This window comes from Gobius niger, assembly GCF_951799975.1.
Source record: "Gobius niger genome assembly, chromosome: 20".
Taxonomy (NCBI): domain Eukaryota; kingdom Metazoa; phylum Chordata; class Actinopteri; order Gobiiformes; family Gobiidae; genus Gobius; species Gobius niger.
The window spans coordinates 11963582-11990763 of NC_136871.1; the positions used below are offsets into that span (position 1 = coordinate 11963582).

A 27182-nucleotide genomic window follows, 5' to 3' on the forward strand; every position below is an offset into this window, starting at 1 on the left:
CATGTTTGGAGGAGACACGGACCCTGGCTGTGCCAATGCTCTCGGACTGTAGTTCTCACGCTTTTTACAACAACTACCACCTCAGAAAATATTTTACCTTCTGAATTCCAAGAGCATAGATCGAGTCAGGACTGGGGTTAGAACAAGGTCCAAAATAGACCTAAATTGGTGTAATTATTCCTACACTGGGTGTGAACCATGTTTAAACCAGAAAGAACTCCTAACTTAAATGCATTACTAAAGTACTAATTATATGTCATATATAGAATCTAAAATTGCATGTGATCCTGAGTACCACCTGTAGCTCGAGTACCACCTGTAGCTCAAGTACCACAAATGGTACACGTGCCACACTTTGAAAACCACTGTTCTTGAGCAGTGGACCCAAAGTGGGGGTCGGGACCCCTCAGGGTGTAGCGAGGCCTTTGAATCATTTGTCCCTATATGATTTCAAGATGAAGCAAAAATCTACTGTTTTTAGTGTTTTTCAGTATAATTTGTGAAATCTATTCAATTAATCAACATGAACTGTTTTAAAATACATATTAACTTGATTTTAAAATGTTTTTTTGCCTAAAGTAGCGAAAGTTTATTTTATTTTATTTATTTGACAGGGACATGTACAGGAGCATTAATCAGCATATGAAAAGATGCTTTGTACCAGACTTTTGCGCTGGCAATAACTTTATACAATCCGAGCGATCACAATGTTGTCACATCCGGAGGCCGTGGCAGGCATTTTACATTTTAAACAAATGATAAGAATTCTATGATCGGCAAAAACAATTATTTAGCGCTTTTCGGGGGACACAAAGACGCTTTACATGTTCATAAACAGAGCATTGCTTCTCTTGCGCTGTAGCAGATCGATCATTTTATAAAACCGTGTTAGAAGCCTGGATGCATCAGCTGTTACATATCATTCACCAAAACATCCGGCGAAAATTGCGGAAGTAAACAATAACAGCGATCGCTCTTATGGGGGTCCCCGAGTTGTTTCAGTGTCAATTTTTGAGGTACCAGCCTAAAAAGTTTGGGAACCCCTGTTCTAGAGGAAGCAGGTGCAGAAATGTAGACAGACTTTGTGTTATGGCTACATGCAAAGTGGTGTTGCATTTTTCATGAATCCATGAGTTGTGAAACCCAAAACATACTGTATGACTAAACTGTATATGAAACAGTCCCATTCAGCACAATCTTCATGCTTTAAATGAAAAATCTATTTTTTAACTTTGTACTTTCTCTGAACATGTGCCCCTCCCTGCTGCTCAGCAAGTCCATGAATCCATGAAGCTTCACTGTTTTGATTTTTGGATTTGTTTAAAATCGTTTCTCACAATAAGAACAGATGCCAGTCTCGCACCTTCTGTTGGTGTATTTCTGCATTTCACAATCACTTTGTCCTGCAAAGTGATTGTGAAATGACTTAATGTTTTATTACTCCGTGGCTCTGATGGATGGAGCCACGGAGGATGGCTCCATTTGTGGTCAGTAGATCTTTTCATGACTTAGTGTCATGCCTAAGATGATGAACAGTCTGATCAATGACCAGTAGCCAAACATATTTTTGGGCTACAGTGAGTTGTGGATGTTGTAAAAGGAACCATTTATAATTATGACCGAGTTGGTAGCATTGTCATCTTGGTGGAAGGTGGGTAATGACCCTTGGACTGACTTACAATCTCTGTTATTTGAGACTGTAGTTCTGCTCTGCGTAACTGTAGCTTCTGTCCCCATATGTGTCATAATTCAACCAAAGCTTTCATTTCACGTTGCTGAATGTGACCATGAATTGTTTCTTGAATGTATGGAGTACATGGCCTCTGGTCCAAAGCTGAGGCTCCAGACTTTAAAAAAAACATTTTGAAAAAGACACTTCAGTGAGCATTATTAGCACATAATGTGGGGATGTTGTCGTTAATGCCACATTTGATTAGGTTCAGTTGAATGACAGAAAAATACATTTGATATTGATTCTGTAAATGCTGAGTGAGTGACGATTTGGGTAAAGTATGAAGGCCAAGGTCACAGAGAGGGTTGTGTCTGGCTGCTGTCACATATTGATTTTGGCATGGTGTCATGCTGTCAGTCACCACATTTCTGATGTGTGCCTTCTTATTTAAAAACAGTGTATAGAAAAACAGATGTGCAATGTTTACTTACCCTACTCTCTTCTCAGAAATGTATTATGCAAGATATTTTGGAGTTGTGCTGGGTGATATGAACCAAAAGTCAGATCCCGATATGTTTAGAATGAATATCGATATATGATATATATCCCGATATTTTTTCCGCAAAGTGAGAGCTGTGAAATTAAATGTTAAGTCAAAGCCAAGTAAAAACTTACATAAAATGTAAACATAAACACTGTATAATAAAGCTCCGTATAGTGCACATTTAAATTAAAAAATATATATCTTCAATACAAAGATCCTACAAAATGAAATAGGGCAAACTTTTTCTGAAGGCAGCATTATATATTTATATAAAGAGATAACACAATGAAGTGCTCAGTTTAAGATAAACTTTTAAACATCAGCTTGAGACCTGTTTCTTTTTGTCAACTTAATAGCTTTTCTGAACAGTCTCAACCAGTTGCACAAGAAAAAGACTATCAACTCATTAAACATTTTTTTTACTTTGATAAACCGTCGTGCTGTCTTGAGGTAGACATTAGATTGCATTTTGTGCAAGAAACACCAGCCTGCCAACGGCATCTGGCTTCGGGTTGGGGACGGCTTCTTGTGCTTGTGGCTTCTGCAGCGTGCAGTTTCAAACACTCTTCATATTGCAGTTTGTGCCACATTTTTAAGTGGTGAAAAAGATTCGTAGTGCTTCCACCACTGGCTGCAATGTGCTTATGGCACTCCTTACATATAGCGTGGTTTTGTTGCTCATCTGATCATTTGTGTCCGCGGGAAGCAGTGCGGGGAACTCCGATCAGCGGCTTTCCTGAAGCAAGTATTACAGTGCAAATTATATCCATATATGCGATATGGTCTAATTCCATACCTCATTTAAAAATATATTGATATCGATACATCGCCCTATTAAAAAAAGGCTGGAAAATTTGTCCAAAACAGCTTTTGAAATTCAGTGTTTTGTTTGATATGTTCAAGGCCTACTTGCATGAATCTAGTTGTGTTCTTGTTTAGTTGTTGATATTTCTTGAGGATGTCCAGGAGCCAAAAAAGCAATGTGCTCTCTCATGACATGCGGTGGTAGCAGAGGCCTAATCTGGTCTCTGTGGGTGGTGCCCCATGGCTGTTATGGTAATGAAACAGAGATGGGCTCACTGAGCTCCATTTAGGTGATTAACCTTCAGCCGTTCCCATTTAGCCTCAGACCAGGGCACATGACCACCTTTCCCTCCCTATATTGTCCTTAATCAATCAGTATTTATTGGTGAGACCTGACCTCTTTTGACAGCCAGCTCAGTCCAATTTTAAGCGGATTCCTTGTGTCCTTGTGAATCGGGGAGCTTCGACTGGGGCGTCATCATTCGTTTTTCCTAGATCGGACTCGCCAAACTAGCCTGTGCCGAGTCTAGTCACAAACTAAAACTGCATTTTTACATTCTAGTGCACTTGCCTGAGTGCCTGAGCCGTGTTCTTTCTATTCTTTACAGAGCAGCTATACCACACGGGGTCTCAGCAAAGATACAAAATGCAGTTCCCCCTTAGTCATTCAGCTATCGGCCCTGTCATTTATATCAAGACACAAGTCTGACGAGTTCTCTGGAGAGTTCAGGCCAGAATCGAACAAGGAGAATTTATGTTATGGAATATATTGTACAAGAGCATAATTATGATGAATGATAGCTACATGACTGGATCAGAGAAGCACCACCTCTGTTGCCCAGTACTAGGCTATAGTTTATTGGTGCATGTGAATGAGATCTCCCTCTGAGATGACCTCATTGGTTCTGCCACAGGAGAACCATTCGCTCTTGCATTGTCCTGATCATTGTTGTTAATGATAAAACAGTCTTACACAGTCCACTGAAAAAAGTGCGTTCCTGCTTACAGGTAGCCCAGTTCCACATCCCCTGACATCCTTTGCGATTGGTCTCTCCTCCCTCACTTCTCACTGAAAGGAGCTTTTGTAGCAGGGATATTGAATGAATTAAGTCTATAGCGATGACTTGTCCTAGCCACTGGGTCCAAGCCAAGGTTCTGTCTCACTGGTCACAATTCCACTTCCTGTTTGCTTTTCTTACAGGAGCAAGGTCTGAGTGGAGTGAATGGGAACTTTTGTGTGGGAAATTTAGGACTCATAGTTTGTCGGAGCACCATGACGACTACACAGTTTGTTCAAGAAGAGGTTGATGAAGTAGAATTCCGGTCCCCATCCCTCTCCACTGTATATTAATATGACTCTTAATCAGTTGTACAAAGAGTTGCAACATTTTAATGGCAAGGTAATTTTCCCCACACACCATAAAATGATCATGAACAATATTTTCAGTAATTTGGCTTTCTGGGAAGTAGAATGAGATCATTGTGCAGTTCAGTAGAGAAATGGAGGAAGACTAGAATTGGACAACGAGATTATTCTGACTCTGTTAAACATGCTGAGGGATTCTCTGTAGCTTCTCACAACAGGTGGGGTCAAAATCAACCAAACTTGTATCTACTAGCAGCATGATGACATTAGTTCGCTCACATCAGCAAGAACTTGGTATTGAGTCCTGGACATAATGGGGACAGTGTGGAATTTGACTTTTTCGTAGTGTGTTGGTAGTTTTCCCCCTTGTCCTTCACAGACGTTGCTTGCTTACGTGAGTGTAGTGCATGGTTACTTGAACAGGGATTTGCACATGTGTGATTTATGACTTGTGTCACCATTCATGGCTGCAGCAGGAGTTCCCTCTGCTCATACAAACCCCATGCATCTATTTTGACCATCTTCTACAAACTCACCGTAGGTCACTGATAGGGAGATGAACTTATTAAACAAAGGAAAGCCCTCCCCGTGTGATTGAAATGTCTGGAATGTGTGCACTGCTCATATTTCATAATTTTCAGTATTATAACTTGCACTCACCGAATGTGGGCCAGTGGTTCCGAGATATTATTTTATTATGTACTGATTCTTTAGGTCAGGGGTTCCCAAACTTCACAGGTCGCGACCCCTAAAATATTAATGCAAACAATTAGGGACCCCCACTGTAAAAAATGAATTTAAAAAGGATATATGTAAAATAAATGGGGCATTTGGTATGACACCTGTGTGAATTATGCTGTGCGCTTTATTCTGCATTAGATCGGATTCTGCAAGGACATAGTTGGTCTTTATGCTTTTCAGTCAGTTGTTGCAGTCGTGAAATATTTTAACAATTAGCAGATGCCTAGTTTGATTTCTACTTTAGATTGTCTGCTGTTTTTCCTGTAAAGACTTTTCCTCCCTATGTCTATATAAGCTTAATTCTGGAAATTTGCCAAGCTACTAATTCCATGCAACTAGGACGTGAAATGATGCAATTTCATATTTTGTATGATGAAGTCACAAGTCTCAATTGTTTAAAGCTCCTTTTTTAAAATGTATTAAACCAGGATAAAACTCTGGCCAGGAGGTTGGGCAAAATTACAGACCCAAGTTACAAATAAATAAAATCTCCCATTGAATCGAGATAACACACTAAAGTGAAACATCTATCAAGACTTTGTTACAAGATCTGCCAGCAGTGTATTTACCATTGGCACCATTGCTACCGACTGTTTTGTCAATAAAGGCGGCATGCCAAGTCACACATACATCCTCAGGCATTACCAGGCGGCAAAACATATGGCAGGACCCCACCAAGGTGCTACTCTGACACCTCACACCCTACCCTCGCGTGAAAATCTAATGCCACAGACACAAAACAGCTATCTCTGTCTCAATGAATCCTCTGCTCTGATTGGATGTCCAGGTACTACCCGCCCCCCTCGTGACGGAGAAGTCTCAGGAGTGGACTATAACTTCCTGTCGGTGAACGAGTTCTTGGAGTTGGAGAAGACTGGGACGCTGCTGGAGACAGGCACTTATGAAGGTGAGGAGGAGGCACTAAAACCTGTGCACCTTGATTGGGAGTTTCGAAACATATGCCATCTATGTGTGTAAATGTGAATCTGCATGTTTAATACAATAATAAAAGGCAAAATAGAGATGTATAAAAAGAGACTTCTACTGCCTTTAAAGACCCAATGAATTGTCAGTCAATCCATTCTACATGTAGCTCTTTGTCTATCTCTCTTTATCTCATCCTGACCTATTGTACATGTATTTTAATAGGTAGGAAGCCTACACAGTGTAAGCTCTCATTTTGCCATTATTAACCTCTTATTTATACATAATTGTGACAAAAATGAGTGGGAAACGAGGATGAAAATGCATCAAAAATGTGACTAAAATGTGATAAAAAGTCGCAAAAATATGATGAAAAAGTAACAAAAATGTGACAAAAACGTAACAAAAAAGTAACAAAAATGTGATGAAAAAGTGACAAAATTGCCACAAAAGAGCAACAGAGAAGCAACAAAAACGCAACAAAAGAGAAACAGAAGAGTGGAAACAAAGTGACAAAAAATCAATGAAAAGAAATGTCAAAAAATGCGACAAAAAAACAAAGGAAAAAGATCAGTTAAATGAGTTTTGTAGTTCCTTCAAATGAGGAATTACACTGCATCTTTGACTCTATGGGCCAACGATTATTTATCTGTCAATTCATTTCACAATGAAGGCTGTAAGCTTTTAGATTTGGGTAAAGCTGAACTGGAGAAAGCTCAAACATTTCACCTTACTGTTGGTAGGCTTTACTTTCAGGTTTATGCTCTCATTAACATACAATAGCTGTCTCAGACCCAAACTTTCTGGCCGCTCCCCTTTCATTCCTCTCCCGTGCTTAATCCAATCACCCCCTCTCTTTTTTTCTCTCTCTGTTGCCTAGGTAACTATTATGGGACGCCCAAGCCGCCGGTGCAGCCCCCCAGTGGGAAAGTGATCAGCAATAGCAGTAGCGGCGGTGATGCCCCACTGCCAGACAGGCTCAGCGGTAGCCTGCCGGGCTCGCAGTATTCCTCATCTCTGCGCTCCAAGTCCTACCATGACATGCACAATGCTGGATTAGTGCCCGGAGAGACGCATCTGGAGGACGACGACCTCCCTGAGATGAACAATAGCTTTACAGGTACGTGATGGGGCAGGGTCTGGGACATCAATGATACTGTTGTTACACTTAATTGTTAGAATGTCATAATAATTTGGGTGATTTGGGTTTTCAGCGGAGACTGAATGAATGAATGAATGAATGAATGAATGAATGAATGAATGAATGAATGAGACTGGAGAGGCTGTATAGAGGTATGGTCCTGCCCTAGACTTAAAGCTGGGGTACCTGGTTTCAAACTGTGATTTTTAGCTCTCACAATCCCTCCAGCACATCTGACTTGTTCAAGCAAATGAATTGTATGCACGTTTCACGCCAGTGTACAACTTCTACTTCTATCTTCCACCAAGTCAGGTACCCCAGCTTTCAGATGGCATACTTAAAGGTGCACTATGCAACTTTTTAAGTGAAAAAAATAAATCTTGATATTTGTGTATATTTGACATACAGTGACTCAGTGACTTTATGGGTGCAGCATGGCACCATTGTTTTCCCTCACAGTGGCGTCTATGATGATCCAGAATCAATGGTTTTGGGGTTTCTGGACAGTTTCTGGTACAAACCCACAAACACAACTGGAGCGTCATAAAGGCCACTGTGAGGGATGAGGGAAAGCAAAGGTGCCATGCTGGACCCATAAAGTCACTTCAAGTCAAATATACACAAATATTACGTTTTTTTTTTTTTTTTTTTCACTTCAAAAGTTGCATTGTGCAGCTTTAAGTTCAATTAACCTGGTCTGCTCAGAAAACATAAAAGTGACCTTTAATAGATATTTGTGGCTGTTTTATGTGTAAACATTTGACAAAATGAACTCAGAAATGCTCTAATTCATCTAGTAGGCTACAGTACTGTTCTACTTTCACTCAAATTGATTGGCCTTTGGAAACAATTAAGTACATTCACATTATTGAAGTAGGTGTAAAGTTACCAAACATTAATAACACATTGACATTTACTTGAGTTTAATTAAAATGCTACCACTACCAAATCTTCTGGTAGTATTGACAATGTTACCAAGGTTTAAAAGACGGGGAAAAAAAGGAAGGATGGATTATTTTAAAGCAAATTCTTCTATTGTTTGTTTTAGCAAACGCAATTAAGCAAATGTTTAATCAAATTATCACAAGTGTCAAGATTTCCACCTTTGACTTTCTGTTAGAAAATTCACTTTTTTGGTGTTAAATAGTTGCTACTTTTCAGTTAATAGTGAGTTTACATGATTGACAAGCTTCTCAAAGCGCTTTAACAATAACGTTCTGTTTTAAGTTTTTAAAGACCTGCATATAACATTCTAGACATATAAATACCTAAAACACAGTATGTCTGACATGTGAGTTGTGAAAGAGCCCCTAGTGCTTTGAAAAATGAGCGGAGGCAGTTTTGTGTGTCTGAGTTCTTATAATATCAGGCTGAAAGAAGTCCAGAAGGGAAATGTTAAACCAAGATAAATTGAACTTGGCATATTTACAGAAAAATCACCTTTACGGCGCCACATTTGGCTTTAATAATACAAGTGTGTGCGTGTGTCTCATTTTCACTCATGCAACAGTGGCATTTAATACGAATTTTACCCATTTACATTTACATGCCTCTCATTCCTGGACTCCTCTGTTATTGTTTGTGGTTGAAACGAGCTCTGTCACGCCCTCACGGTTCCCTTTGTGTGGCCCGGTTATTTGCAGTTGGACAGTAGAGAAGGTGTAGGAACTGGGAGAGAGTTGAAGTAACACACGGTGGCAGGAAATAAAAGGGAGAGTAGGAGTGGCCGGGGAAGGGATTGTGAGTTTCAATAAGACCGGTCAGAGCAGACAGTCGGCTTGTGAAAGAGGATAGACTCGGCATGGATAAGCGCTTGGAGAGGGGGTTCAAACGGAGGATTTTTCCCTTTTTTTGCTGTTGTGTCTTTTCTCCAGTGGCTGCTGGGGCTTTGTTTGGGCGGTGAATAGTAAGTTGTGTCTGGGTTTGATCATGATGTCTGTATTATCACGTAGCAAACATGTAAAATAGTGCCACCTGGCTGCTAACGGGAAAGGACAACCATGCATTTTTATCATTATCAATGTCTTTGTTTCTGTACATTTTTATTATTCTAGTTTATGATGTCATTTAAGTGATTGACAAAACAAAAATGATAAATGGTTATATATTACAGCATGTTGCTAATTGCAAAGGTGGAATATCTTTTCAGAGCTCTAGGTAGCACAAAGCTTTCTCAAGGATTTTCTAGTTTTGTGGAGAGTGTTTACCTAATTCTTGACAAGTTAATAAAATGAATCAGCTTTTATGTTTGTGTTTAAGAAAATAATTCAGTTTTATTGGTTTTAGAGCGTTTTCACTCTTGAAATTACTTCCTCTTAACCGAGCGCATTTTCTCCAGTTCGACTTTACCCAAATCCAAAAGCTTCTTGACTGGAACTTACAACCTCTATAGTCCAGTTCACTATGTAATTTCACTGAAGATACATTTTTGAAAACTTTATTAAATATGCAATCAAACAAACCATGTTCTCATTTGCATTCATTTGTTTCATGGAGTTACCGTAGCGATGACCAGAACTCCCCATTTACGCTAATGCAAAAATGGTATAATTGCACAAAAAAGCATTGTTTTTCTCATTGCTTTTACCATAAGGTTTCCCAAAAATATTTTTTTTTTTTATACTCTCCACGAAAATCCCACAACGTGGAAATCTAAACATAGTGAGCCGGACTAGAAGGTCAGTGTGACGCCTCATTTGAAAGCTAAGGCCGACAAAACTGATTGTGTTTGACACTTTTTCATCGCATTTCTGTCGCTCTTTTGTAGCTTTCTTGTTGATTTTTTTGTTGCTTTTTCACCATTCTTTAGTCGTGTTTTTGTCACTTTTTTTGTTGCGTTATTGAATCAGAATCAGAATTGGTTTTATTGAACCTGTTCATTGGTTATGAACGGGTTCACAACTAGGATTTTTTTCCGTTCGATCGTGCAACATGAAACATGAAACATATAACATATAACTTTAGATAAATAATACACTATAAAGACTATAAAGACATTGATTTAACACTGATTTCATCACTCTTTAGTTGTGTGTTTTTGTTGTGTTACTGCTGCTTCTCTGGTACGTTATTGTTGCTCTTTTGCCACTTTCTTGCTTTAAGATCTGGGTAAAGCCAAACTGGAGAAAATATGCTTGGCTTATGTGGGGGTTAAGCGGCTACATTTTAATATTATCAGCTGAGATGCACTTATTCACATCACGTAGTCTAAAAAAAACGTGTTGAGCATTAACAATATCAACTTTAAACATAACTCTGCAGAAATTGTTCCTGAACCGTCGGTCGCTGCAGAAGTCGATTGAGCTCTTGCTGTTTCTGTGTGTTTGCCATGCAGGTGACCAACAGTGGTTTGTTTGTGGATGAAGATGGTGCCGGTCAAGTGTGAGAGTGGAAATGACTTGAGGCTTTGGGGTGGAGGTGTGAACCGTCCCCCCAGTAAACTCCAGCAAATGGTTCAAAGGGCAGGATGTCTGTAGATCAGTCAAGCCATTCATTGGTTTACACGCACTGTATAGGCTATAGCTTTATAACAACAACATCACCAGGCACATTTTCTCCAGCATTACCCAAATCCAAAAGCTTCTCGAATGCAGCCTGTAGGACAGTATAACACCTCATTTGAAAGCTAAGACCTACAAAACTCATCTAAACTTCTTGTTTTTGTTTTCAAGCCAGGTTTTTGTCACGCTTTCCTTGCCCTTGTCCCGTTTTTTTGCTACATGCATTTTGTAAATGTGACCAAAGATGAAACAAGATGAAAACACAACCATAAAGGAGGAAAATGTGGCTATCATCATGAGGAAGAAGCTTAGACTAATTTTGTAGGTGAGGTTTTACTCTGGCCTATAGGCTGTAAGCTCCAGTTGAGAAGCTTTTAGATTTGGGTACAACTAGAGGAAATGTGCTTGGTTAGGGCGGGGCTTCAGAGGTTCAACAAAACCACTCCAAAAAAACACTAAATCAGCACCAAAGTGAGGCTAAAAATAGAACTAGAGGAAAATTAGAACTTAATCTGAACTTTTGCACATTTACAAGTTTCATGCATTTTTTCTTTTAGGTTGAGTTTGTAAAAAATGTGTCGAACTCAGTCAGACGAAAGACTTTAGTGGTTTTCGATATACTGTGGCTTGCATCACCTAATATTGTGATATGGTATTTTTTGCGATGTATTGTGCAGCCTTAGAAGGGTGTGTCCTTTGCAAACAAGGTCTAAACTACAGACCTGATGCCTGCAGAGGTCTGGAGTTTACACCTGTGCAAGTATATTCTGAAATGCATTATTTATACATTTAGCAACTGAAACCTTGTGGTATAGGTTCCTCTATATGTTTTCTCTCAAATGTGAATGCTCCTGAATGCACTGATAAACTAAATTTGAAACACTGTGTTATTTTTTGCAGGAGACTCTAGTGAATTTGACGAGATTCATCACTCGGTGCGCCCCTTTGCCCCCCATCAGAGTGCCCCCTCCTACCTGGGGACGAGCCCCTCACCAGCGGCCACCACGGAGAGCACACAGCAGCCCCACCCTAACCTGAGCCAGCCTCCCCCAGAGGACCCGCTGGGACCTCTGCCGGACAACTGGGAGATGGCCTACACAGAGAACGGCGAGGTCTACTTCATAGAGTGAGTTTACTTCTGTGCTGTTTTTTTGTGAAATGTTTTATCAAAATCAAGATGTGTACAACCACAAATAACAAACCGGTACGCTAAATGTGAGTGTGCAAAGAATCAGCATGGTCAAAAGCAATCATGAATCAACTTTCTCCTAGGATAACACATTGAATTTTCATTTAAGCACAAGTGAGTACAGAGTAAAAAAGATAAACAACAAAACCCATTGAATCTATGAAGAGAGGTTTCATTTAACTCTCTTTAGAGACTCTTTAAAGACTACTACACAGGTTCTTTCCCATCCAAAGCTGTGGAGCGGCAAACTGCATAATAACAGTGTCTGCTTACTGCACAAAACAAGATATAGTTTTTACACAATGTGGATCATGTCGTAGAAAGTAGCGAGATTTGTAATTTGTGTAAAGATGATTTAGATTTGTTTTTATAACTTAAGTTCTGATTCTTTGTTGTGCAGCCACAATACAAAGACCACCTCGTGGATCGACCCTCGGTGCCTGGACAAGCCTCAGAAACCCCTGGAAGAAAGTGAAGATGATGGTTTGTTTGTTTTTGTATCTCATTAGTTGATGATGAATTGACAGTAATTAAAGCTTCGATGTGATGTTTCAATGTTAAGGCGCATGTCATAATCTGTGATTTGATTGTCATTGTTATTGTATTAATTTATTGCCTTTGTAATGTGTGAAGCCATGATACTCGGTGTGACACATAGGGGTCAGTGTTGAGCTAGGTATTGTGGTATAGGGTGGAAGCTCCTCAGATATGACATCATTAGCAGTTTGGGGTTTGAAGACACATTTTTGTGAAGCATTTTTATTACATTTAGTATCTCCGGAGACTTTTCCAAAAGTGAAATAAGTCTGTCTTTTTCCTTCATGGTTTATTCTTCATACTGATTGTAAAAGTGCAATAGAAAATATCAGCAGTATTGACCATTTTTCTAAAGCATTCAACAAAATTTGTCTATATAGTGCATGTATTGGGATGAATGCTCTTTGAGAACCATGTGACATCGACTGACCTGTTTTATCTCCGTGTTTTCCTCTGACCTTGTGAGCAGAAGGGGTACATACAGAAGAGCTGGACAATGACCTCGGTAAGTACAAGATACAACCTTTAGCTTTTTAAATCGTGTTATAATGTTATGTAATGCTGACTTAATGTACATCTTAAAGGCACAAAGTTTTTAACTTTTAGTGGCAAAAACAAAACGAGGTGTTTGATACGGACTTTTAACTAGTATTGTATTAATGACACGTTAAGGGCAGTGGTCAGTCTGTGCTATAAGTTTGTTAAAACTCTTGCTATTGCACCATTGTCTGATTATGGATTATTGTTGTCGAATCATTTCAATTCAAATACATGTGAATGGGTATGTCCTAAATTGCTGTTCTCATAATGTCCTGACCCGCTTATACACGGACTCATTTTCAATGTTCTGGTTTAACTTGGCCATAGAAATGTGCCTTCAGTATTTCCACTCAGTTACAAGTGTTTTCAACTGTGCCATCCTCCCTCGAGTCGTTTACACTTTCCAAAGCTGAGCATCATGCGCCGCTAATTTGAGATCAGTCAGACTAATGTCTGTCAAATAGATGAGCGTGTTTAATATTATTGATGTTCTTGGGTTGATACATGAGCAAATCAATATAATTAACAAGAGACTTGGCTTCAAACATTTTTTTTTTCAATGTTGATTCATCTTTAGATACCTTTTTACAGTCTGTGTCTTTAGCTCACAGGTCACACAATAGGAATATTGATGATATTACATTTGATTTGTTAAATGCCTTTCACAGAACAAAGCTCACAAGACACTGCACAGATTTAAAAACACATGAAGACACAACTGTGATGAGAGACATGTGCTTCTGAGTCTGTCATGATTTCAGATGAGAGGAATATTGTAAGAAAGCAATGTCAAAAAGAAAATAGCCAGTGATGACTCACATTCTTGTCCTTGTCCGTGTCCCTCTCCTGTTGTAAATTCTATACACCACTCTGTACTCTGACTCCCGCACACATGCAGCTGCTATAGCCGAGCCCACCTCATGCACTGTGGGGGAAATTTTGTGGCAAGGCACAAGTCACGACTGCGTTTTATTTACCGTTCCGGTTGACAGCATTTGAGTCATATTTCACTAGGCCCGCTTTGTGCATTCACCTGGGCAACACTACCCTCTCTCTCCACAACATGCCCCTCTGCCTCTGCTTTGTGCAAGAGCAGCTTCCAGGAGGCCTCAGACAAACATTGACCGGCCTGACATATGTAATTGTAAAAGTGGCATCTCCATTAATTGGCTTTTGGCTTCTGAATAAGCATTAGGAAGCTGAGGGAGGCTCTCCAAGCTGGATGATTATAATTGCTGCCTCCTCACACAGGGCCAACCATAATTGACCAAGTGTAATGATATGTAACACTGATGCATTATACACAAGAACTATTGGCAATCTTTACACGCAGCCAATTAGATGCCTCTGACATAAATGTTGAGGCCGACCAATATTCAGAATAACAAAATCACATGGTGCGGCTCCTGTTTTCTGATAAACACCACCGACCTGCCTCACATTTGAGCCACTGAGCAATTCTCTAGACTCCATATTTGCATTCATCAGTGTTGATTGTGCTGATTTCCATTCACGCGGTTACTTCTCAAAATCAACAATTGTTCCCAGAAGCAACTTCACTGGTCCATGTACAAAAAACTAAACCATCTGTTGCATTCTTAAGATCCTCAGCTCTAAATATTGAAATGTTTGTTTTGTATATAGAGCATGCACATTTGGTACGGTTCGCCTTCTTTATTCCTTTGGCCGTTGAAACATTCAGCTCATTTGCAGTACACATTAGGAAATCAGTGTTGGTCTAAAAGCTTCAGCAACCATTACAAGCTTATTCAATTGAGAAATGTTTTCACATGCATAATTAATAATAAACGTTTTGTAATTTCCTTTTATGCTACACAATGGCTTGCATCTCACACAAAACTGTACTCTGTTATTTCCCCTCTCTCTTCCCTCACTACGCCTCTCAATCCATCCATGCATCCGCCCCTCCCGCCCGTGGGGGTCTACCTCTATTCTTATCTGACACTCGGAAATGTCAGGAGTTTGCGGTGACAGGCAATAGGGTGCGTGAAGTGTTTGAGTCATTGCCGCCCTGGGGAGTGTCTGACAGGCTCACACACGATGTAGGCATCTCGTGGCCTTCCCTTGAACCACTATCTGCAGGGTCTCCGAGAGTGCGGCCTCCGTCACTTTTTCTTATTTCCTCTGTCGCGTCTGCTCTGTGTTATGACTATTTCTTTTCTCTCTCTGTCCCTTTAGAACTTCCACCGGGATGGGAAAAGATCGATGATCCAGTGTACGGGGTCTACTATGTTGAGTAAGTGACTGTACATCATTTTAACTCTCCTCATCACAAATCGTTATATATGCAAATGTTCTTTTTTGCAATTTAGAAGAATACTTGTACTAAATTCGTCATTATCACGATCAATATCAGCAATAGGCCAAACACCACAAGCCTTTCTCATCATCACCAAAACAATTCTAAGGCTAATGGCTTCTGAAATTGAACTATAAATTACTTTTTCCCCCACATAAAAAGTGTAAAATTTTAGGTTTTAGAAAATGCATCCACATTCTGAAAGTCACTGTCAAACTCCATGTAATAAAACATGGTAGTTGGAATAAAATGGCATACATTTTCATTCCTATGTTTCTATAGAAGAACAAATACACCCCCGGTTCCTTTGAGTGCAGGCAGGAGTAATGTTCTTGCAATTGTCTCTGCTGTTCTGTTGGTGTTCAATATGTACCCAGAGAAGAGACACACTGTATCTCACAGCATCTCACAGTGTAAGTGAAAGAGAGAGTTCAGTTTAACAACACTATTGTGTAAAACACAGGCATATTCTTCTGCAGCTATTTCCAGTTGTTTGTGAAGTGTAAAATGTAGGTCATTTGATTCATGTCATTATCATTTGTAAATGCAGCGGTGAGCATGAGCCGCTGCAGGCACTGGAGTTTTTTTTCTCGTCGATGTCTAAAGCCCTTGGGTCTTATGTATTGATACAAATCTGTTTTATGTTGTTTATGATGTTCAAATCTGCACCCGAGGGCTGAAGGCAGTGGTAATTCCCAGTCTCCCCTGTGTCACAGCTGGATTTCGGTTGTGTACCATACTTACTGTAAAAATGGTAATGCAAGATACAGTAAGGCAAGGCATGTTTATTTATACCGCGCATTTCAAACACAAGGCAACTCAATGCGCCATGCACCAAAACATGGTGATTTGTTGGCAAGAAGATTCAAACACACACAAATGATTTTGAATTTAGTATTTGATGCGAGTGTGAATAAAATAAGGGAGAATAACAGAAGAGAATTCTTGAGTCATTGGAATTTATTCTTCCAAACAAGTATTTTTTTCTGTAGCCGATGTGATTATTTTGAAATCAGTTGCAGCACAGTTTTGTTAAGTACAAAGTACATGGATATCATAGTAAAAGCATGATCATATGGAATAACCCTATCCCAGTATGAAGAAGTAAACTGTCAGAGACATGGTATGTATTTCCCAATATAATGGAGACCGTCCTGCAAAACGTTTGTTGTTCCTCCAGTTCCTTGTTACTGACATTTCCCTCTTTTGTCACTTACCTCCTCTACCCGTCTCCCGCAGTCACATCAACAGGAAGACCCAGTATGAGAACCCGGTGCTGGAGGCTAAGCGGCGCAGGCAGCAGGAGCAGCAGCCTCAGCAGCCTCAGCCGCAGAGCCAGCAGCCGGCCGAAGGTGAGCGCTACATCCGAGGTTCGTTCACAAGCCCTCAATCAGGGCGTCATTTTCCTTTTTCTTCTACCCATGTGAGAGATTGACGCGTCTGTCCATGTTCGTCTGTATGACTGGATGTTAGGGTTGCACAATACTGTGAAAATGGTAACATTAATTCGAAGACAATTGCTATATTTTTTTGCTACTACTCGATTTTATGACTTTTTTGGGGAGGTTTTTGGCAGTATGGTTATTGCATCAGTTGATATTATAACAATAATGTGGCTATATATTGTGCAGCCCTACAAAATGTATGTTTTGCCAGCTATTACTGTTGTTGCGTGCTGCTACTTTCTTATCATTTGCTGAGCATCAATCCATAAAGGCATAACTATGATTTGCGGCTGTAGACCTCAGCCTTTACTAACTTAATTTCTGCATAATACAATGATGCCTTTGGCGCTGCGTTACTCAATTAGAGCGTCTGCACAGGTAGGTTTGGCCTTGACTGTGTTCCTTATACTGTGTTACTTACGCTGTTTATTTTCAAGATCCTGCTCTACCTCTATTTCATGTTTTGTCTTCTACACATGCATAAGTTGGAGTGATGAATTGTATATGCGGAGAATTCCCACGTGGGAGCGGCGTCCTCTGCTCGCTCAGCAGAAAGCCTTTGATTTCTCTCGATCACCTGCTGACGCCTCACCGGTTTACAGCTCGATCGCAGCCAAAAACTCAATACCTTCAAGCGTGTTTTTCACCTTCTCGTGAACTTCAGTTTGGAATAAGAATGAAGGCCTGTTTAATGCAGTATTAGCTTAAAATGCCTGCAGTTTATATCTGGTGTTATTTACAGGGAAGGTTTTGTTTTCCACATTTAACCTCTTAACCGAGCATATGGCTTAGCTTTCAAATGAGGCGTTGCATTGGCCTATAGGCTGTAACCTTTTAGATTTGGGTAAAGCCAAACTGGAGAAAATGCACGGGATTACGGCAGTATAAGGACAGACCACTGTTGTCCCACTGGACACATGTTTTGACCTGCTTTGCCCTACAACAGCCGAGCACCTGTTTGATGTCCAACTGTTTTGTGACCTATTTTAGCGCTAAAGAGCCAAGGACTGTAGGGTCAACTCTGCAGTAGCCAAAACAATGGTCAATGTGAGCTAGAAGACACAGAAACATCATAATGATAGATTTTTACCATATTTATTACCATTAGCTCAGGAAGCACTTGTTTTGCCCTTATTATTTATCATGCTAGCCTACGTAAATTTATATTGATTTGAATATGGGGTAAGTACACTCATTTTGAGCATCCACAATTGTATATGAATTTTGAAAGACAAAAATGAATGTAAAATTGCTCAAATTAACTAAACTAAACTAAAAACTAAAAAAACTAAACTAAAAATTAAGATTCTCTATAAATGCACCAGATTATAGCCAATCAATGGAGATTACCACACATGAACATTTTTGATGGTTCAGAACCGGCACAGCCATGAATGAAAGCAATGTTGTAGGGCTGCAGTAGTTGTATGTACAGTATGATTGGAGAAGTTATGTCACTGTGACATTTGAGTTTATTATGAATAGAGTACATGTTGTTTTTTATTTTCTTATTCTAAATAAAAACAGATTTAATCCATATTAGAACCAGATTTTTACAGATATAAATAACTCATTTAGGAATACTCCGATCTGACACTGGAAAAAATACAATATCGGGTATAGAGTTCGGGAATGTGACGTCATATCGCTAAGCATTATGGGATTAGCAGCAATTGTAAACTAATGGAGATTTTAAAAAGTTAAAGTACTAGATTTATTGTTCACATTATAACACTTGGACACCACATTGGGTTAATTGTATTTACCAGCAGTAACTCAGCAGCTAACAGAGTTGTTTCACGGCTATTTTCTCCACTTTTTATATTGTTTTTAGCTAATGTTAGTCAATGGAAATGTATGCTAACAGCTGCAAAGATGGCGGATCTCCATGGTAACTGTGGAATACCCGATACTGAACCGATACCAGATTTGGCTCTCAACGCTTTAAAAAACACAACTTTTATCACCTAAATCTAAGTGAATATGGTCAGGTTGTGTGTCATTGTAAAGCCAAGAACCTGGAGAAACCAACATATTTTGATCGCCGCGCAAGATTCTGCGGTTAGCAATAGCATGCTAAAGCTAGCAGGAAAATGAAAACTAATCAAGGCTGGGCCAGAAACTATGATAGAAATACCTAAATAAAATAAAGTAACCACTTAATCACTTAATGTGAGTTGTTTATATTAATGCAGCCTAAAGGATAATTTATACCCAATGATAATTTAGTGTGGGAATGTCATCCTTGTTAAATGTTTATCCAAGAGTTAATCAATAGATTTAATTGCCACTTTTAAGAAAGTCTCTTGGTATCGGTAAATGTCGTATATCTGGGTCGCAATAAAGCTGGATCGTTGCATCTCTAGGCTCATTGTCTCTACTACTAACTCTACCAATGCTGAAATAATAAGAAAACAGAATCCCGCTACATGCCCATTGATTTGGAAGTTTAAAACTGAAAATGCGAAATAGGAGTTTTTATTTTAGCGATAATCTACATCATCTTCCGTAGGTGATGCAGCTGATGGACTCTTTTTCTTACGTACTCCATGCCTTTACCCTGCTAGAGAAAATGTCCAAATTGCTTTTACAGAATGGATTGAGGACTCCACAATGGCCGGTGCACCACTGGCCAGTTACGCTGCCAACCACCAAGAGACCTACAGGGACCCGCAGACTACCCCGGCGGTGCCCAACGCTGTGGGACAGAAACGTAAGAATGACTCATTACCTCTGCTGCTGCCATACCCACAGCGCCTTATTAGGATGTACAGAATGGGGCTCTCTCAGTGCCTTGGGCTGTGACTGCGTTTTGGAATTGACACTCGAAGCTATTGTCTGTCTTGTCTAACTATAATATTACAAAGACGAAAGTTATACATTTAGCTCTAGTCTCAGGAAAAAAACACTTTTATTGCATTAGTTTGAAAAGCATTCGCATCGGAACTTGACCAAGAGCTGAATTTATTCACCAACCACACACGCGATGATTCCTAGCTGAGATTTCTTCGTTAGTTTTGATGCCTGACACTTCTCACTTTCAGTCTACCTAGGAGTGATGTTGCTTTGACGTGTCCTGTCATACATTATGGACTGGCATGGAGCTAAAAAAAAAAAAAAAAAAAAGCTGTAATGAGGAGGCAAAAGAGCTGTGCTTATGGGACAATAAACCAGTATTGGAAGCCTTTTACTCTCACTTACCTGGGGGAAGACAGTGTCAGAAGCTGCTTAAATTAGCTGACAAGACACGTCACAGCACCTGAGCCCAAGTGAGGAGTGAAACTCAAACTGATAAAAAGTCAATTCTAGGGAAACAAACTATAACAATGCACACGTGCCACTCATAGGCTGCTGGTGCTGTGACATTACTTGCATTGTCTTTATGCAAATCAACACGTATTTCCAAGTCAGTTCTTTCCGATAACAATAAGACGATGCTCATACTTTTGCTTAACCTGCGTAAACAGTGCTTCAGACAGTAAAGGAGCATTTCACCGCTAGCCTCCCAAGCAAGCACTCCCATGGCGTTTGCAATTCTTTAGACTTTCCAACAATGTCACATGAACACAATCTGTACATGGTTATAAATGGTGGTTATTTCCAGCCCGGCTCTGTAAGGCATTTATTGTTACAGCATCATATTTTATTTTGCTTGACAGCGTCTAGCCACGCTTTGTCTTATCTCGTACTGCTGCCAGGTCTCTTTGTACTCGCCTCCCACCAGCAGCGTGTGTAATTAGCACCGTCATGGCAGAAAATTAACTGCTTCACCCCATTTATTCTTAGCCTCCTCAGTCAGCTTCCTGCTTTTTCTCCTTGGCCAGTTGCGTATTTCCCATGCTGCACTTAGCACTTTGTCCCTATTGGTCTGCTTCTCTAGCTTTGTATTGCCCCGCATGCCTACCTGACTTCTGTAGTGTCTATAGCCCTGACATTACTTCAGTCAAGGAGACCGTTACAAATCTTGTATCTCGAAGCGCTTTCATGTTCCTCCTGCGAAATCTCGTGTGTGTATAGAACTGACATTTTATCTTTTAGTGTTCAGAAATCTTGTCTATTTTTCCAAGGCCTTATATACACAACAATGTGTCTATAACATTGTACAAAAACATTTAAACATCTTAAAAGTTTTGTGCTTGGAGGCCATGTCTAATATTTCCTGGACAAAACATAGCAAACACCTTTACACACACAGATTTTGATTTAAAATTGAGATTCATGGGATGCAATATTAACAGTTGTGTTTTATTCAAGTAAAATAGGCAGTAATGTATGTGCTCCTTTTAGTGGATGCACATTTAAGGGGTCGATAATGTCCCTGCATGTGGCTACAGAGATCCTTTTGCGGGGATCATATTCGGCGAGTCTGTTTCTTGCTACTGTGCTCGTAAACCGTGCAGCTTGACACCTGTGAGACACGGCACTAAATCCCCAAAACACACTACAGCCCTGAAGAGTTTTAATTAAAAAAAACACCAGGCTGTTTAATTCACTTAGAGCTGTTACGCTGTAGTCAACCTGTGCTTCGCTGTGTACAGGAGGGAAGCCATTCTTTACCCGCAACCGATCTGAGCTCAAGGGCACTTTTATCAATACCAAGCTGAAGAAGAGTCGCAGAGGCTTTGGCTTTACTGTAGTGGGAGGAGACGAGCCGGACGAGTTTCTGCAGATAAAGAGCCTGGTGTTGGATGGACCGGCTGCATTGGACGGAAAAATGGAGACAGGTAAATTGCACTTTTATCTAAGGCACTCTTTGTCTAGAGATTGGAGGTACTGTACAGTCATAATTGTTTAGCTTAACTGTTGCAATGCACCTCCTGACAGTTTCTTGTGAGTTTCACTCTACACTACACAGCGTTTAATAGTTTATGAATGTGTTTCTCTTTTTACTCTCAGGTGATGTGATAGTTAGCGTCAACGACATATGCGTGCTAGGTTACACCCATGCCCAAGTAGTGAAGATCTTCCAGTCCATCCCCATCGGCTCCATGGTTGACCTGGAGCTTTGCCGCGGCTACCCACTGCCCTTTGACCCCGATGACCCCAACACCAGCCTGGTTACCTCAGTGGCCATTCTTGATAACAAGGACCCCATTATTGTGAACGGCCAAGAGGTGACAAACAGCTACGACTCGCCATCGAGCCACGGCAGCCAGAACAACAACAATGTGTCAACCAATGGAGCAGCGCCGCTCAACGGGCTGCCCCGCCCTCACAGCCCCGCCAAAGAGGTATCCTCAGACACCTCGTCCCAGCATGGCTATTCCAGCGATGTGGTCAACCTGGCCTCATCCATAGCCACGCAGCCTGAGCTCATCACCGTGCACATGGAGAAAGGAGACAAGGGCTTTGGCTTTACCATAGCAGACAGCCCTGGAGGCGGGGGACAGAGAGTCAAACAGATTGTGGACTATCCTCGCTGCCGTGGGCTCAAGGAGGGGGACATCATTGTGGAGGTGAACAAGAGGAACGTGCAAACCATGTCCCATAACCAAGTGGTGGACCTGCTCAGCAAATGTCCAAAAGGAAGTGAGGTCACCATGCTGGTGCAGAGAGGTGAGTGCCAGCTCGTTCAGCTGCATGCATGCTTTATTTCATCAAAACATTTATTGCTTATATTAAGAGCAATGACAACAGATGGTGATATGGAAGTCGGAGGGAATTGTTTTTGCTGCAATTCCTAATTTATGCGGCCATATGTTGAAATATTCCACACAAACACAAATATCTCTCATGAATCTGCTTGATGCTGTTGACGGGAAATAATAGGCTTCTGTTTCTCGGGCTGTTCCTGTTCACAGAGAGCTCTCATATGGACACACATTTATTTATTCATGTGAATACAGGTTGCACAATCAAAATAAGACTGCACCGAGGGGAAGATAGAGAGATTGATCCTGGCAGGGATGGAGAAAAGGGGGCAGCTTGGATACATTCATTTATGAAGTCTTCAGCAAACAGGAATCTGCGCTGTAATCACATATTGGGTGTGAATGATTCATGATAATCAGCATTTCAGTTGTGAATTAGTTGTTACGGGAACACTTTTATATTGGTTTGGTGGATTGGGGGAAGCAGTTTCAGTTTGATCAGCTGAGATTATTTGTCAGATTCTCTCAAAAGAAAAATCTTGGATCGTTTACCCCTGAAAAGTCTGACTGATTAGTATATAATCCTTAAATCCCATTCAAACTCCTTAATGTTTCTCCGTCTTCCTCCTTTTTCTGCTGCACGCGCCTGGTTTATTTTGAGGTTTGCACCCTGTTGTGTCAAAGCCAGACTTCTGACGGATGCCATTAGTTGTGGTGGCGCCTTTCATCATGATCCTTGCTGCTGGGAGCTGCCTTTCGACTGTTAACATTCCTCCTGAGCGTTATTTAGCAATGGCTTATAAAGGCTTTTGGTAAACAAAGCAGGCGCAGATGAAGGATGAAACATTGATTGGATTGTTATATATTCCTCTTCTGTTGCTGCAAGACTCTAATACTGCAGAGCTCGGAATGCGCTGTGATACTGGTAAATGGACCATTTTTGCCTTTTCAGATTGTCTCTACCCTTATGCTGGGCCTTATTAATGCAAGTAACTGAAGGATGTTCCTGCTGTACATGTGTATCATCTCCTCTTGCGGGGTTAGATTCTGTCTGTCAGGGGAAATTGGTCAGATGAGCGACAGGCTGGTTACATGTAGCGTCATCTCAAGTGTCTTTCTTGTCGGCGTCTGTTAAACATCTGACTCCATTTGTATCTCTTCATCCTTCTCCCGCCGTCGCCTCGTCTCTCGCCGTCTTGCTCCCACACAGCCACACGGGCCAATATGTTTCACTCCCCCTCACTGTCTCCGGCTAATGAGCACTGTTTTCAGCACAAGCACACGCCCGTAAAGCGATACAACCTCATCACGGAGCCTAATGCACTGTCAATACAACAGCGCACAGTTTAAACACAATGGCTCATTTTGATAGCCCGCAGGAAGACGGATCGGATTCGAATAGAAAAAGGTAAACATAATCATAATACGCACTGATGTCTTTAATTGAACTTCAAGTGCCATAAGACATACTAATGCGGCAAACAAATGCGGTCTATTAGAGGCGCACCTGCCCATCTGGAGCGTGGGGCTCAATAATAAAACACCAGTCTGTTCAATTCATCATTTATACAGGTAGAACAGCAGTCATTTAACAATATTATGAGCATTTTGTGTGCGTGTGTGTGCATGTGCATGTGTGTGTGTGTCTGTGTGTATGTGCAAAGGACACCTTGGGGCCTTGCGTGAATGAGGTGTGTGAGCGTGTGTGTGTGATCGGTGATGGTCAGGCTGATGTGGGCGAGAAGCGCGAATCTCTTCAGTGGCGTTTGAAATAGAAGGTGGGAAACGAAATGAGGCTGCAGTAAGAGTAAGAAATCTCCAGTTGTTGTCCTATGCATGACGACATGGCTCCCACTGACAATTGCACGTGTGTATTTGTCCTGCAGATGTTAGTGATGGATGATGGGGCAAGGGATTGAAACATAGGACACGCCAGAGTGGAAGATGGATGTATGTGATTAGTGAAACTGGCGTGAGGAACCCAATCAGAAGAAGAGCTCACCTTGCCACTGTTGGTAGAGACAGTCGATTAAAGAGGATGAAGTCATATGTTGAGATCAGCCATGGTGGTCAAAGTACCTGATTGTAGCACTTGAGTAAAAGTATAGATACTACTGGTGAAAGTAAAACATGCTCTTTTGTGGGCGTTTCACCGAATGTACCAAAATCTGATATGTAAATAAGAAAATGCTGCCTGAGTAAGGAGGAAAAATAAGTACAAATCACATTCTTCTACTGAGCTACTTTCGTACGCAATGTCCACGCTTGGTAAATGACCCCAATAGTACTTAAGATTTGTTCTTGCCTGAGCTTAGACAAGTTGATGCGTACCTGTCTGGTCTTTACTCGTGCGCTCAGTCACACAAAACGACCAAAGATGTTGTTAGCATTAAGCCTCTCCTCCTCTCCTCTATGGACCCAAACGAGGGTATAGTTACACAAAATTAAACATGTCTATTTTCTAAGCGGATTAAATGGGGTACTATATTGTAAGGCGTAATAATACCTTAGGAGTACTTTGTTTTTAAACAGGGGAAACATGGAAGAGCTTGGCCGCTTCTAACTTCACCCCCATTTGGGTCCATAAATGAGAGGAGGAGAGGCTTAATGCTAACAACATCTTTGGTCGTTTTGCGTGACTCAGCGTACGCACAAAGACCAGACAGGTACGCATCAACTCGTCTAAGCTCAGGTTAGAACATATCTCAGTATGAAAAAACAGCGGCCTGTTCCTTTAAACGAGTGAACGATAATGACTGGAACGCCACTTGTTTACCATGACCACAATCACAGCACGAATACATGAATCTTTTGTGCAACCTAGCAACAAGATGAAATAGTACAGCTAAGTATGCATTCCCGTTCATTTGCAGCTGAACCACACAGCAATTTCACACACATTTCGCACGGTGCCTTTAAAAGTTGCACGCCTGATTTATGGCTTCAATCTCTGTCTCTGTTCCACGAGACACAGTTTGTCTAATTACACCGCTAATGTGCTCATTTCCCCCTGTCTGTCAGATCTGGCCCCGCTAATATGGCCACACGCACTAATTTCCTTTTCCCGCCGATCTCCCCGAAATGGTGTGATGCAGGAGAGTCATAAACACCTGCCCTTTAAAGGCCTTTGTCAGCAAAAACTTGTCTGCAGTTGAGCTTTCTGAAACATGGTCCCTGAGTAGCCCGCAAACCAAGTCATTAGTCAGTTCTTGAAAAAAAAATGGAGGCCATTTATTTTTACCGGGATGTAATTGTGTGCCACACCTCGCCGTGTTCGACAATAAATAAATGGGTAATTTGTCCGGCAGCTGCTTACGGATGCATTGGGATGACAGAACTAATGCAGCTGGGGACAAATTGGGGTAAAATGTATGGGAAAGATAAGTTAAAAGTTTTGCTCCCGTGATGTTCATTGTTGGAGCACAGCCTGATTACAGTCTTTCACAGCCCAAGCAATTGCGGAGCAGATCGAATGATTTACTGTCAAACACCAGTTCACCCTTGCATTAAATCACAAAAACATACTTTACTACATGCCGGAGAGTTTTTGAGAATCTATTTTACTATACTTGAAAGATAAATGGAATCCTTATTACGCACACTCCAGAGCGGTAGGTGGCTGTGTGTGGATGTACTGTCAATGCCACTGACTCATGACAAAGAAGAAGGCTTGCCTTTATCCTGTTGCCATGCAGGTTGTGGGTTTTCGGCACAATCTTCATGTCTTTGAAGCAGCAAACACAGCAAATACTTCAGTAGGTTGACTTAAATAATGATTTGATGGAGGAACTTTTTAACATCTATGAGTAATATGCCACCGCATGTATGAGCAGTGGTGGAATTGTATTGTTCTTCTGCAAATTAACCAACCAAAATGCGGAATTTCTGACCAAGGCTGTGGGAAACATTGAGCCAAGGAATCAAACCCCTTGCCCGTATACTTTTTGCTAGCTCATAAATCAGTCGCAATTGGCATGAAAAAAATCCATTTGCGCGGTATTTTGATTACTGCAAATGTTCCCGCAGCTAAAAAGGCGATAGTTAATTATATGGCAACTAAATAAAATGTTTTTTTCCCTGTCAAGAAAGCAAGGTCTTGTGGAACAAAAAACAGAATAGTTGTAGTGCATTACGGTATCTTGACACACGAGCAGTTGTCTTTACCTTGTTTAGCCATGTTTAAGTCTCCCCTCATTGATTCTAAGAGCTGCCGGCTGCAGATTTATACCCTTGAAGACAGAGGAAAAGCGCACGTGCCTTTTGTCATCCGCGGTTTGTGTGACTGGGCTAAAACACAGAGTGGATCACTGCCACACTTGATAGCACTTATTGGCATAATGATGGGCAGGCGCTGCAACGGCTTCCAAATAGCTCCTGTCAAAAAGCACTCTGTCCGCTCGACCGGTGCCTTTTAAGGACACACATGCGCGCGCAAAACGCTAATAAAAGGGGGAACTTGCATAACCCCTGGAAACGGCTATAGGCAGGCGCGTCATGAGACCAGCGGTGTAAAGCGGATACTCTTGTGCACAGGGATTAGGAGGAGATGAACATAGAGGGGACCAAATCGATTCTCTCTATGGGGAAGGAAGCATTGTGTTTTTGCCAAGTTCGCATTTAATATTCTGCTGACTAAAAACTCCTCGTGGCACCATAATGAACGACCAAGCAAGGGAATGCGAGTGGAGAGTGGTGCGGTCTGCCCACTAGATGCCAATGTATCACTTTGTATTTTCTTCCCTTCGTTCTCTGTAGTGTAGGACTGCATGTTGCTCAGGGAAAAGGTGCTTCAAACCAGCCCCTAACTGGTTACAGGCCACCACTTCAATAGCGAACGGGCAAGTCAAATCTCTACCAGTGCACCTTTT

At 41.0% G+C, this 27182-nt stretch overlaps 1 protein-coding gene across 3 annotated transcripts in view; it reads left to right on the forward strand.

Moving 5' to 3' along the window:
• Nucleotides 1-27182, forward strand: part of magi1b (membrane associated guanylate kinase, WW and PDZ domain containing 1b) — a 112372-nt gene that overhangs the window by 61963 nt on the left and 23227 nt on the right. For 2 of the 3 annotated variants that reach the window (XM_079579219.1, XM_079579220.1), the window contains exons 3-12: nucleotides 5915-6034; nucleotides 6932-7171; nucleotides 11593-11818; nucleotides 12282-12364; nucleotides 12888-12923; nucleotides 15158-15215; nucleotides 16518-16630; nucleotides 19317-19436; nucleotides 21262-21447; nucleotides 21620-22279. In XM_079579219.1, coding sequence (XP_079435345.1) covers nucleotides 5915-6034; nucleotides 6932-7171; nucleotides 11593-11818; nucleotides 12282-12364; nucleotides 12888-12923; nucleotides 15158-15215; nucleotides 16518-16630; nucleotides 19317-19436; nucleotides 21262-21447; nucleotides 21620-22279 — 1842 coding nt within the window. Of the gene's footprint in view, nucleotides 1-5914; nucleotides 6035-6931; nucleotides 7172-11592; nucleotides 11819-12281; nucleotides 12365-12887; nucleotides 12924-15157; nucleotides 15216-16517; nucleotides 16649-19316; nucleotides 19437-21261; nucleotides 21448-21619; nucleotides 22280-27182 lie in introns of all 3 variants that reach the window. The other variant, XM_079579218.1, reaches the window with a different exon arrangement.